Source organism: Capra hircus, chromosome 28 (genome assembly GCF_001704415.2).
Source record: "Capra hircus breed San Clemente chromosome 28, ASM170441v1, whole genome shotgun sequence".
NCBI lineage: Eukaryota > Metazoa > Chordata > Mammalia > Artiodactyla > Bovidae > Capra > Capra hircus.
This window is the reverse complement of record NC_030835.1, coordinates 38,311,992-38,325,660: the sequence shown is the minus strand read 5'-3', so window position 1 is coordinate 38,325,660 and position 13,669 is coordinate 38,311,992. Positions and strand designations below refer to the sequence as shown.

The following is a 13,669-nucleotide window of genomic DNA, read 5'->3' as shown; positions in this document are numbered from 1 at the left end:
ATCAAGCATCACTGGCCAGTAGCTTACAGGTGGGCCAGAGTAGAAGCAGTGAGACCAGGGCTTGCAGAGGCAAAAGCTGTGGCAGAAACCTAGAATCTGGGCCGAAATGAAGCTTTCCCTGCTTCCCAGGCAGTCGAACCTCTCAGGACTGGGGCACCAGGACAGGCGCAGAAGTCCCACGCCTTTGTTTTCTTGAGGCAGCCTTGCTTCTCTGGACTTGGCACCGTCCTCAAGAGGAAAAAGAGCTGTCCAGGGGATCAGGCAGAATAACGTGCCCCCAGACTTCCAAAGAAGTTAATGCCAGCCTGGGAAAGCTTTGCCTTTTTCTGACTCCTCTCGTAAACCAATACTTAAGGATTTTGCGCAGGGAGGAGGCTGACTCCCCATCCGAAGTCAGTAGCTCCCTGTTTAAACTTGTGAACCTCTGAGGCTAAGTTCTCAGGGCCTCGCCTTCCGTGCGCTGGTTTCAGCAAAGGACAGGGGCCGCCGGGGAGCTGCGGGCAGGCCCCCCGCCCGGACCGGAGGCAACCCTCGGGGCCGAGCTCCGAGGGAGGAAGCCGAGCTGCGGGGCTGGGCGGGCGGCCCGGGGCGGGGGCGGAGCAGGTGAGCCCGCGGGGTGGGAGCGGGGAGTGCACTTGTCCGTGACGTTGGAGTTTGCGGCAACCTCGGAACGGGAGGCTGTGCGCGCGGGTGCGGAGTGGGTGCGCTGCCGGCGACGATGCGCTCCGCGGGGCGGCCGCCGCAGTGAGCCCTGCGCGGCGACCGGAGCCCGGCCGGCGGCCCCGGGAGGCAGGGCCGGGGCGGCCAGCAGCTCGCGCTCCTCCCCGGAGGAGGCCAACGGGCCCGCGAGGCGCGCTCCAGCCGGCCCCAGGATGTAGGCGATCGGCGGCGGCGCTCCTGCAGGCTGACGGCTCATCATGAAGAAGCACTCGGCCCGGGTGGCCCCGCTCAGCGCCTGCAACAGTCCGGTCCTGACCCTCACCAAAGTGGAAGGTAACGGACCGGGGCGGCGGGGCCCGGAGCGGGGATCCTCGCACCCTGTTACCTGTGCCCCTGGGGCAGCGCCGCGCGCCTCCGGAGGTGGCGGCTCGGTTGCCCGGCTGCCCCGAGAGGCTGCGGGGAGCGGGCTGCGGGCTGCCCACCCGGCTGCCTCCTGTCCAGCACTTCAGCTCCTTCGAGGCCTGTCCGGAGTCCTCTGGGTTGGGAGCGTCACCCTCCCTCACCCCATCCCGCCCCCGGGCAGACCAGAGATATAGCTCAGAGAGGGCTGGCTGCCGCAGGCGGAGACATCCCGCCCAGCGCTCTGAGCCTTCCCCAGCCCACAAGCCAAGCGATGCCCCGCTCCGTGGCAGGCCCAGCAGGTGAGCGAAAAGCCACCAGCAGTCTGGAAAACGTTTCTTTCCCCCTACTCAGGGGATCTGAAGCAGAGACCATAGCGGCTCGGGAGAGCAACCTTACTCAGATCCAGCGGACACTCGGCTGGAGTAAAGAGGACCTTGCCTTTCTATGGGGGAAGGAGGAAAAACAGAGGGAGTCAGCCTCAGCCCCCAGCTCCTCCTCCCGGGAGGCCACGGTGGACTGGCTGAGTCTCCTTAGCCAGGTGAGGGCTGCGGAGGGACCGTCAGTGGGTTGAGGAAAGCAGACCCCTCCTTCTAGACTAAGGATCCCCGTGCAAACCTGGCTTCCCCTGTGACTGGAGCTTGGAGGTGGGACCTCTATGTGATGGTTTCTGAGGACCCTGTATTCCCTCCGGAGCTCTTGTTCGTTATGAGGAGAGAGGGAATTTGAGAGGGAGAGGAGGCTGGCAGGGCACCTGCCAGTCATCCTGGTACCATTGCCCCCATACTAGAGAGGAGGCCTCTGAGGCCCAGAAGGGTGGATGGACTTGTCCAAGACCTACAATGGGAAGTGGAGAAGCAGGAATGGAATCTCAGCTGTTGGAACCAAAGCCGTGCTTTTCAGAACATCACTTTGCACTAACCTGCAACTCAACAATTTCTTATATTCTACATATTTCTTAATACTTAACTATTTCTCCTTTCCTACCTTTAGAAGACTGTTGGGATTTTTTGTTTGTTTGTTTGTTTTATTCCTGCACATGGCTGTCTCTCCCGTCCCCCATCCCAATTTTAGGAAAGACTTGGTATGAGTGAGCCACACCTGAATTCAGTGCATTGCCTACCTCTGGGGTGGGGGTGAAAAAAAGTGAACGTGTTAGTCGCTCCATCGTGTCCTACTCTTTGCGACCCAATGGCCTGTAGCCCGCCACACTCCTCTGTCCATAGGATTCTCCAGGCAAGAGTACTGGAGTGGGTAGCTGTTCACCATTGCATATTCAAGCCTTCCTGAGGATCTCGCCCAAAGGTATAAGCAAGTTGGGGAGGGGAAGAGTTAGTTGTGTCCCTTGGGGAAGCTCGTTCGTGGGGTCTTCATGGGAAGTGGCTCTGTCTTCACTGATTAAGTCAAATCGGTCAACCCTGCTCTCTAGTTGTGGGGTACCTCCCCCAGGCAGCCCCCAGCCCACCTTGGGCAGAACACCTCCCAGGGGGCACTCGGAACCAGGCTGGGCATGAATGGTGAGGCCTCCAGAGCTGGGCACTGTGACCTCAGAGGTACTACAGAGGGCAAGGGTGACTTGCCAGGCACAGGCCCCCCTCCAGCCAGGCCTAGGGTTGGCCTCCAAGGAGTGAAGATGGGGATTCCCTCCCCCAAGTCCCTTAGGGCTACAACCAGGTGAGCCTTGAGCCTACTCTTCACATGGATGACCTAGCAGAGCCCAGGTTTGGTTTCTTAATTAACATTTGCACATAAATGTCTGTGGATAATGGGAAGTGTATTAAACTAAGAATCGGACAGCTCAGGGGATTAGACTCCCCCCTTGCAGTGTATAAATCATAAACACTGAGCCTCGGTTTCCTCAATTGTAGAACAGAACTAACAATCTACCTCAGGGGACTTTGGGAAATGAATGCAGTCAGGTCAGTAGGTAGGTAGGTGACAATACCTGGCACATGCCCATGCCTGGCACACAGTAGGTGCTTAATAAATGTCTGGCAATCCTCCAGTCACAGACTGTCTCACACCTTTGGTGAACCTTCTTGCTGCTCTCAAAAAGAGTACCTGTGTGGGGTATCTAGATGTTTTTGGAAGTATCTGGAAGCATCTGAAGAGTTCCAGTGATACCAGAAGACCTCCAGTTGCCTTTTTGTATAGGATACCTGTGTGAGTATCAGAAAAAGTCTGCAGGGCAGAGCTAATTAAACCTGCCCTGGGTATGCTAGACTTTCATGTAGCTCTTTCTGTCTGTCTGCTTTTCTTCCCTTGATATTTGTGTTCAGTTTGGTTTGGGGTCTATTTTTTGAAACCATTTGCATCTGTGTGCTTGTTTTGGAAGTGTTGAATCATTTTGTTTTGCCTTGGATGCACAAGATAAGGTGGTCCCCCTACTGTGGCTGTCTCTGTGTGGATGGCAGACAGGCTCCAGCGATGGAAGGCAGCTAGCAAAGAATATTTATTAGCTTGTGTGGTATGTCTTCTAAGGGGAGGCAAGAAAGCCCCAGCATGTGGTACATATAAAACCAAAATAGAAAATACAACTCTTGGTGGAACTCAAGCACAGGATGGTGGACAAGATGACTTCATTTACTCAACAAATACCTCCTCTGATCCTGCTCTGTGTCCCTGGAAGTGCGAATAGGAGCAATGAGACTTCATTCTTTGAAGGAAGTTTCAGCTGAGTGGGAAAGAGACCCATAGAAATGAATAGGCAATCCAGTGCAAGGTAGTAAACTCTGGTTCAGAGCTGAGGACAGAGAATTGCAGGTACACTGATAACTGGATAATCTGAGGAGGGGAAGGGGAAAGATCCTGAGGAGGAGGAAGAGGCCTTCCTGAGGAGGAGGAGGAGATGGGGGAGGCCTTCCTGAGGAGGAGGAGATGGGGGAGGCCTTCCTGAGGAGGAGGAGATGGGGGAGGCCTTCCTGAGGAGGAGGAGGAGGACTTCCTGAAGAGGAGAAGGGGGAGGAGGAGGCTTTCCTGAGGAGGGGGAGGAGGAGGCCTTCCTGAGGAGGAAGAAGAGGCCTTCCTGAGGAGGAGAAGGGGGAGAAGGACGGGGAGGAGAGGGAGGAGGCCATCCTAAAGAGGAGGAAGAGGCCTTTCTGAGGAGGAGGAGGAGGAGGAGGGGGAGGAGGGGGAGGCCTTCCTGAGGAGAAAGAAAAGAAGGAGAGGGAGGCCTTCCTGAGGAGGAGAAGGGGGAGGAGGAGGAGGAGGCTTTCCTGAGGAGGGGGAGGAGGAGGCCTTCCTGAGGAGGAAGAGGAGGCCTTCCTGAGGAGGAAGAAAAGAAGGAGAGGGAGGCCTTCCTGAGGAGGAAGAGGAGGCCTTCCTGAGGAGGAGGCCTTCCTAAGGAAGAGGAGGGGGAGGAGGAAGCCTTCCTGGGAAAGAAGATGAGGAGGAGGAGGTCTGCCTGAGGAGGAGGAGGAGGCCTTCCTGAGGGGGAGATTTTTCTGTGGAGGAAGTCTTCTGAGGTAGAGTCCTTGCTATTGAAGTGAGAAACCCTGTCAGGCAGGGAGGGGGTGGAGGCTGGTCCAGGCAGAGGGAAGGGTAAGTGCACAGGTCTTGCCAGAAAGCATGAGAAGGGGGCTGCGCCTGGGCTCTGGGAGAGGCCTGGGTCCGGGAGAGGTTGCGTCTTGAAAAGGGACTTCCAGCCCGGCTGATGGCATCTGTCCTGTCTGACGGCACACCTTGTCTTTTTTCATCTTCCTTTCCTGGCGTTCCCCCTGGACTCAGACACTGAATATTGATCAGTAACGCATCTTTACTTGGATTGTCTGTATTCACAACCAACTAATTCATGTTCAATAAAATTGCATTCAGTAGGAATTAATGGCTGAGAACAGGACAATAAACTCCCCCAGGAGGCCGCCATGGCCTGTGGACTGTACGTGGACTGGGTTTGGGGCCCACCTCTCCTGCTGAAGCAAGTGACTTTGGCTTGATGATTAAAGCTCTCTGGGAATCAGTTATTTCAAATGGAAATGAGGGTGATGATCTGTCTCTAATAATAATGAGAGTAACAGTTTCCTGCTAATGAGTGTTATCGATAGGTTGCAGGCACTTTGCTTGGGGAGATGGCTACATAATCTCTTTGCCTTCTAAAAGAAGCAAGCGTTATTACTGCAGTTTACAGTTGAGGAAACTGAGGCATCTGGGATTCACTCACAGAAGCTATGCAATGAGAAATCAAGGGTACTGTCAACTCCCTGGTAGTCCAGTGGTTAAGAATCCGTGCTTCCACCGCAGAAGGCCTGGATTCAATCCCTGGTCAGGGAACTAAGATCCTATAAGCTGCAGCATGGCCAATAAAAAGTTTTAGATAAAATTCTATTAGAAAAAAAAGGAAGAAGCAAGGGTGCCAGGCTACACAGGCATAGTTGCCTGGCACTTTGTACGTGCTCAGTGCCTATCTGCTCCCGTCACAGTGTGACTTGGGGGTCTGGACCACTGCTATGGCTCACAGGGCCCATTGTTGCTGTCACTACTGCCTCTGCTTCAGGTGGTCAGCCCATCTCAGCCTCCCCCAGCCTCGATCTGGCTCCTTTGTTTATTCGTTTATGACTGTGTTAGGTGTTTGTTGCGGGCGGGGCTTCTTGCTGTGGTGTGTTGCCCCGAGGCATGTGGGATCCTAGTTCTCCAACCAGGGATCGAACCCATGTCTCCTGCCTTGGAAGGTGGATTCTGAACCTCTCGACCACGAGGGAAGTCCCTCTGTTTTTTGTTTTTTTGAAAGATGGTTTCATTTATTTTACTTTTTGGCTGTGCTGAGTCTTTGTTGATTCTAAGGGTTTTTCCTACTTGCGATACACGGGCTTCTCATTGCGGTGACTTCTCTGGTTGTGGAGCCCGGGCTTCAGGGCATGTGGCTTCACTGGTTGTGTCTCCTGGGGTCTGGAGCCCAGGCTTAATAGTTGTGGTGCACGGGCCTTGTTACTCCGTGGCATGTCTGGTCTTCCCAGATCAGGGATCGAACCCGTGTCTCCTGCATTGGCAAGCTGATTTTTTATCACTGAGCCACCAGGGAAGCCACCTGCTTTGCTTTTTTTAAAGGACTAAGACTGTTATTCGGGGACATGCAGCCCTGAGGGTCAACCTTAGAAACCTCTTGTCTTGAGAAGTATACTGCCTAAGGGTTCCCGTGCCCAAAATGTTTCCTAGGTTGCATCGCTCTAGGCCTAAAACCTCAAGGACAAAAGTCACTCCTGAATTGATCCAGTGTGTTACCTAATATGTGCAAGAGAAGGAACCAGATATTACTGGAGATGCTAAGAGGAGCCAGTTATAATCCTTGACCCAAACAGGTGAGAAATGTCGCAAAGAAAGATTGCATGTTGGAAGGTAACTTTTCTCTTTGGTCGTGCCCCCTGCACGTGAGATCTTAGTCCCTCCACTGGGGATGGAACCTGGGCCCTCTACATTGAAAGTACAGTCTTAACCACTGGACTGCCGGGGAAATCCCTGAAGCTCACTTTCAGTGGGGACACAGATGGCAGCTCTTGTCGCTCTTACCCTTGCTTTGTCACGATGACGTAATCTAACAGGACACTGTTTCCTGCTGAGCCTGGATGTGGTCTCAGAACCTTTCTCATCACTGAACTCCAGGTGATGGTTATGTTTCCTTTCACACTGGTCTTTTGGGAGCATGATCGCAGCATCGTGGTAGAGGCCACGCCTCTGCCCTCTGCTGTCCTCGTGTGCTGTGCGTAGTTGCTCAGTTATGTCCAGCTCTTTGCGGGCCCCATGGACTGTAGCCTGCCAGGCTCCTCTGTCCATGGGGATTCTCCAGGCAAGAATATTGGACTGGGTTGCCATGCCCTCCTCCAGGGGATCTTCCCAACCCAGGGGTCAAACCCAGGTCTCCTGCATTGTAGGCGAATTATTTACTATATGAGCCGCTAGTGAAACCCTGGTGTCATAGGTGAAAGGCAAGAACATGGGGTTCCAGGCAGAGGCGGCCCTACGGACCAAGATGCAGAGTTAGGAGAGGGTAGCATTTGGCAGAGACCTGTGGGAGTCTGGTGGGGACAGAGCTTACATAGAAGTCAGGGGAAGAAGGTCCAAGGTCAAGGCTGGCCCCAGGCAAACTTGGAGGGCCTCTCGAATTCTGGGCCTGGGAGAGTAGACGGAAACTAGTAGGAAGAGGGAGGTGTGGAAGAGAAGGGAGACTGAATCTGGGATACATGGCTATGATGTTCAGAATGAACCATGAAGGTGATTTCACCAATCACAGTAAATATTTATAAAGGAATTAGAGTAGAATCAAATATAGTCAAGTATATCACAGGCTGAGCTGAAGTAGGAGGGCAGAGAGGGAGTCATCCAAGAGGACTCTAAAGATGAAGATGCTTTAAATTCCCTGGCAGTCCAGTGGTTAGGACTCTGCACTTCCACTTCAGAGGCACAGGTTCGATTCCTGGTCAGGGAACTACGATCCTGAAAGTTGAGTGACATGGCTCCCCCTAAAAAAATTAAATAAAAACAAATAAAGATTAAGATGTCATTGGCAGTCACAGCTAGGGAGACAGGGGACACGTCAAATTTAGATGAGACAAGAGTGAGGCCTTGGCAGCACCTTTGAGTGCAGGTGTTTGCGTGTAGGAGGCAAGGACCTGGGAGAAAGAGGTGGTGACGGCCCAGTGACAAATCAGGTGGGAGGTGGCATTGTGGGGATGAACGGGCTGGCCCAGAAGCCTGCTGGTCGCAGACGTTGGGGAGATGGAAGAGGCAGAACCCAGATCAAAGGGCATCGTGGAAATCCCAGGAAGAAAACCAAGAATGAGAAATCGTGCTGCAGTATCAAATAGGGCCAAAGGAAGCAGGTTTGGTTTTGTCTTTTGACCTCACTGTTCAGTTTGTGGAACTAGAACCCTCATCCTTGACAGTGAGAACACAGAGTCCTAACCTCTGGACCCCAGGACAGTTTTATAGAAACAATTTTGCTGGTCCACAAACCAGATTGCAAGGGGTGAGTGTTTGGCAAAGAAGAAAAGCAGAGGCCAGTAAAGCTGGTCAGTAAGAGAGGGGAGGGGAGTTAGGTTCTCTTTAGGGGAAAGGGGAGAGACTTGGGGAGATCGGGTCAAAGTGTTAGTCATTCACCTGTGTCCGACTCTTTGCAATGCTATGGACTGATGATAGCCCGCCAGGCTCCTTTGTCCATGAAATTCTCGAGGCAAGAATACTGGAGTGGGTAGCCATTCCCTTCTGCAGGGCATCTTCCCAGGCCAGGGATCGAACCTGCATCTCCTGGTTGGCAAGCAGATTTGTTATCACTGAGTCACCTGGGAAGCCCTAGGGAGAGCTGATGTTTCTGTAAATCGGAGGAAGGAGTTTAGTGCCGGGGCAGGTCTGGAGTTGCCCCAGGAGAGTATGATTAAGGCAGCAAAGACTGGAGGCAGAGGGGCTTGGGAGGACAGACCAGGCCAGAGAAGGGATGGTTAGCCTGGCAAGAAGGGAAGAGATGAGATCAAAGACCTTAGAAATGTCGGCTGCTGGGGAGGGAAGCCGAGGATCTGAGCTGATGACTTGGATCTTCTCTGTAATGTACGAAGTGGCACCATCTGCCAGAAATGATGGATGGAGATGAAGGCTCGCAGAGGTGAGAAAGAGTTCGGAGGAGCTGTGTGGGAGAGCCCAGGAGAGATATAACTCTTAAAAGCCTTTTTGGCAAGTGATCTATTCTCACTGGTTAAGACACCGTGTCACTGAAGGGGAGTGTGGAGGAAGAATGCCCTGTGGGCACAGGATGCTGGCATTTCATGTCCTGCTTCCCTACTAGCTAATTCTCACCTCCTGGAACCTGGGCTTCTCTTTTCTGAAAAGAAAGGGGATTAAAGTCGAGCTTCCTTGGCTGCTTCAGCAGAAGGAGTCTATGAGTCTAGTAAGTAGCTTACTCATTAGCAGGGACTGGTTTATCTAATGAAATCTCTTTACTATCAGAGAGCAAGACTGAGGGAACAAGACCCAGAGCAAGTCAGAAATTTGATGTGTGTGTGTGTGTGTGTGCGCACATGTATATAAGTGTGGATGTATGTGTGTGTGTGTGTGTGTGTGTGCGTGTGTGTGTGTCTTCATGCATGCTCAGTCCTGTCTGACTGTTTTGTGACCCCATGGACTGTAGCCCGCCAAGCTCCTCTGTCATGGATTCTCCAGGCAAGAAGACTGGTGTGGGTTGTCATTTCCTCCTCCAGGGGATCTTCCTGACCCAGGGATCGAACCCGAGTCACTTGTGCCTCCTGAACTGGCATGTGGATTCCTTACAACTGCACCACCTGGGAAGCCCCACGTGTGTGTGCACGCATGTGTGTGTATACGTGTGCTTGTGTGTGTGTGTGTTCTTGTGTGTGTGTGCATGCTTGTATTTATGTATATGTGTGTACATGTGTGCATGTGCGTGTGTGTGTTTCAGGGGTGGGATTTGGCATCTGGGCAGGAAGAAGAAGAAAAGTTAAATGAGTACTTAGATTCTATGAATCTTCAGCAGCAGGAAAGCAATGGACTCCAGACAATAGCCCCCCATGATGAGGGCACAGAAAGAGGTCTAGAAAGACCCCAAAGAGGAGTGTGCAAATTTCCAGCTTTGCCTGGAGCGGGCCTGGGTGTTTCCACAACAAAGCCTCTCTGCCTGGGATGTGCTCAGCCCATCACCCTCAGCCCAGGCAGAGGGGTGGAGCGAAGCCAAGGAGGACTTTTGATACCTTAAGCTGACTGCACTTGGGTCCTTGAGCAAGCACCCTCAGTCCTGCCTTAGAGATGGACGTTATATGACTCTTCTGAGAACCAGATGTTCTAGAAGGCAGTGCTCTTTGTGCATCAAGATGAGTTGTGTAACCACCTAGGCCACCAGTTAAAATATCGCCCTGTCTCCCCATTGGAGGGGGAGACTCCATGTGCCCCTTCTTTCCTGGGGGGCTGCGCTGCACACAGTCTGCCTTCCTGGAACCCCCGTCTCCCTGTGAGGCATGACAGCCTGACTCCCACCACACAGACTTGGGAGAAGAGGAGTGTGTACATAAGGTGGTATTTGTGTGCGGGTCCCAGCAGTGCAGGAGTATCCCCTGATCTTTCTGGGGTGAGTGCCTGCTGTGAACAGAAGCATGATGTGCCTGGGCAGGCAGTGGAACTCTGGAGGCTAACAGGCCACGACTGGCAGGTGCGGGGATTAAAACTGATCCCTTCGAGCCCAGGTGTCTTCAGACCACGGATCCAAACAGGCTCTTGCTCCCCTCCCAAGGTGGCCTCTTCCCTCCCCCAAGGCGCTAGGGCATTATCTCAAGCTTACCCGTATCCACTCACCTTCTCAGAAGTCGTGTTTGCTTTGAGCTGTGAACATTCCAGAATTATTTTAAATCCACTGCAAGAGGCAATGTGGTTTGGATATTGGGAGTTATTTGGGGACCCCTAAGGATGTGAGGAGTGGGGCAGAAAAGCCAGTCTGTTCTGAGGTGGTGATGATGGCCGGGGAGCAGGCCAGATTTGGGGCTGATTCAGACCAGCACTGCGGCCACGTGGAACTTCCAGTGAAGTTCCTTCTGCCAACTGGCTCCACCTCCTTTTAAAAAGCAGCCTTCCTTCACCTCCCAATTCTGTATCCACACTAGGGAAGTAATTTTGTTTTTTAAAAACAACTTTGCAGCTGCCATGTTGTCATCCATCTCTGCATGTTAATCTCCAGGAATTACAGTAAGTTCAGTTCAGTCGCTCAGTCGTGTCCGACTCTTTGCGACCCCGTGAATCGCAGCACGCCAGGCCTCCCTGTCCATCACCAACTCCTGGAGTTCACTCAGACTCACGTCCATCGAGTCCGTGATGCCATCCAGCCATCTCATCCTCTGTCATACCCTTTACCTCCTGCCCCCAATCCCTCCAAGCATCAGAGTCTTTTCCAATGAGTCAGCTCTTCGCATGAGGTGGCCAAAATACTGGAGCTTCAGCTTTAGCATCATTCCTTCCAAAGAAATCCCAGGGCTGATCTCCTTCAGAATGGACTGGTTGGATCTCCTTGCAGTCCAAGGGACTCTCAAGAGTCTTCTCCAACACCACAGTTCAAAAGCATCAATTCTTCGGCGCTTAGCTTTCTTCACAGTCCAACTCTCACATCCATACATGACCACTGGAAAAACCATAGCCTTGACTAGACGGACCTTTGTTGGCAAAATAATGTCTCTGCTTTTGAATATGCTATCTAGGTTGGTCATAACTTTTCTTCCAAGGAGTAAGCGTCTTTTAATTTCATGGCTGCATTCACCATCTGCAGTGATTTTGGAGCCACCAAAAATAAAATCTGACACTGTTTCCACTGTTTCCCCATTTATTTGCCATGAAGTTTTGGGACCAGATGCCATGATCTTCGTTTTCTGAATGTTGAGCTTTAAGCCAACTATTTCACTCTCTCACTTTCATCAAGAGGCTTTTTAGTTCCTCTTCACTTTCTGCCATAAGACTGGTGTCATCTGCATATCTGAGGTTATTGGTATTTCTCCTGGCAATTTTGATTCCAGCTTGTGCTTCTTCCAACCCAGCATTTCTCATGATGTACTCTGCATATAAGTTAAATAAGCAGGGTGACAATATACAGCCTTGACGTACTCCTTTTCCTGTTTGGAACCAGTCTGTTGTGCCATGTCCAGTTCTAACTGTTGCTTCCTGACCTGCATACAGGTTTCTCAAGGGCAGGTCAGGTGGTCTGGTATTCCCATCTCTTTCAGAATTTTCCACAGTTTATTGTGATCCACACAGTCAAAGGCTTTGGCATAGTCAATAAAGCAGAAATGGATGTTTTTCTGGAACTCTCTAGCTTTTTCCATGATCCATTGGATGTTGGCAATTTGATCTCTGGTTCCTCTGCCTTTTCTAAAACCAGCTTGAACATCTGGAAGTTCACGGTTCACGTATTGCTGAAGCCTGGCTTGGAGAATTTTGAGCATTACTTTACTAGCATGTGAGATGAGTGCAATTGTGTGGTAGTTTGAGCATTCTTTGGCATTGCCTTTCTTTGGGATTGGAATGAAAACTGACCTTTTCCAGTCCTGTGGCCACTGCTGAGTTATCCAAATTTGCTGGCATATTGAGTGCAGCACTTTCACAGCATCATCTTCCAGGATTTGAAAAAGCTCAACTGGAATTCCATCACCTCCACTAGCTTTGTTCATAGTGATGCTTTCTAAGGCCCACTAGACATTGAATTACAGCAAAGGCTTAAGCAATTCAGAGAAGTACCTGGTATTTCTAATGTAGTCATCCATGACAGTTCTTTCTTTCTTTTTTTAAAAAAATAAATCTTGTATTTTAGAATTGTTGTTGTTTAGTCGCTAAGTCATGTCTGACTCTTTTGCGACCCCATGGACTATAGCCTGCCAGGCTCCTCTCTCCAGGGATTTTTCAGGCAAGAACACTGGAGTGGGTTTCCATTTCCTTCTCCAGGAGACCTTCCCAACCCAGGGATCAAACACATGTCTCCTGCATTGCAGGTGGATTTTTTACCACTGAGCCACCAGGGATGCCCTATTTTATTTTTTTATTTTATTTTATTTTATTTTATTTTTTAGATTTAAAATGTTTTATTTTTTATTTTTTATTTTTTTTAAATTTTAAAATCTTTAATTCTTACATGCGTTCCCAAACATGAACCCCCTTCCCACCTCCCTCCCCATAACATCTCTCTGGGTCATCCCCATGCACCAGCTCCAAGCATACTGTATCCTGCATCAGACATAGACTGGATGCCCTATTTTAGAATAGTTTAGATTTACAGAAAAGTTGCAGAGATAGTACAGAGAGTTCTTAAATACTTCACATCCAATTTCTTCCATTATTAACATCTTCTATTGGTATGGTACATTTATCACAATTAATGAGCCAACATTGATGCATTATTATTAACTAAAATTCATATTTATTCAGATGTCTTTGGTTCTTACCTCCCATCTTTTTCTGTTCTAGGATGCTGTCTAGCATGCCATATCACGTGCCTCCTCAGTCTTCTCTTGGTTACGATGTGGTGGCATTTCTTCTAAGAGGTTATCACAATAAATACTCATCCACAGCTTGTCACCACTTCCTGCACAGGGAGGCTCTCGGTCTATGCCTCACACCTTCACAAACACAGTGCACTCCCCGCTGTAACACGCTCAGGTCAGTCTGCTCAGGCTGCCATGACAGAGTACCACCGCCTGGATGACTTAATAGACCATTTTCTCACTGTTCTGCAGGCTGGAAGTCCAAGACCAGCTTCAGTTTTAGTTCAGTCACTCAGTCGTGTCCGACTCTTTGCAACCCCATGGACCACAGCACACCAGGCCTCCCTGCCCATCACCAACTCCCAGAGTCTACCCAAACCCATGTCCATTGAGTCGGTGATGCCATCCATCCATCTCATCCTCTGTCGTCCCATTCTCCTCCCACCTTCAATCTTTCCCAGCATCAGGGTCTTTTCTAATGAGTCGATTTTTGCATCAGCTGGCCAAAGTATTGGAGTTTCAGCTTCAACATCAGTCCTTCCAATGAACACCCAGGACTGATCTCCTTTAGGATGGACTGGTTAGATCTCCTTGCAGTCCATGGGACTGTCAAGAGTCTTCTCCAACACCACAGTTCAAAAGCATCGATTCTTTGGCGCTCA

At 50.9% G+C, this 13,669-nt stretch overlaps 1 protein-coding gene and 1 non-coding gene across 2 annotated transcripts in view; both read left to right on the top strand.

Annotated features, from left to right (window-relative positions):
* The window catches only part of SLC35F3 (solute carrier family 35 member F3), a 127,859-nt gene continuing 114,919 nt past the window's right edge, over positions 730-13,669 (top strand). The window contains exon 1 of the mRNA XM_018042637.1: positions 730-993. Within this exon, the coding sequence (XP_017898126.1) occupies positions 918-993 (76 nt within the window). The 5' untranslated portion in view covers positions 730-917. The remainder of the gene's footprint in view (positions 994-13,669) is intronic.
* On the top strand, positions 7,406-7,477 carry TRNAG-UCC. The gene has a single exon. It is a non-coding gene; the product is annotated as a tRNA-Gly (tRNA).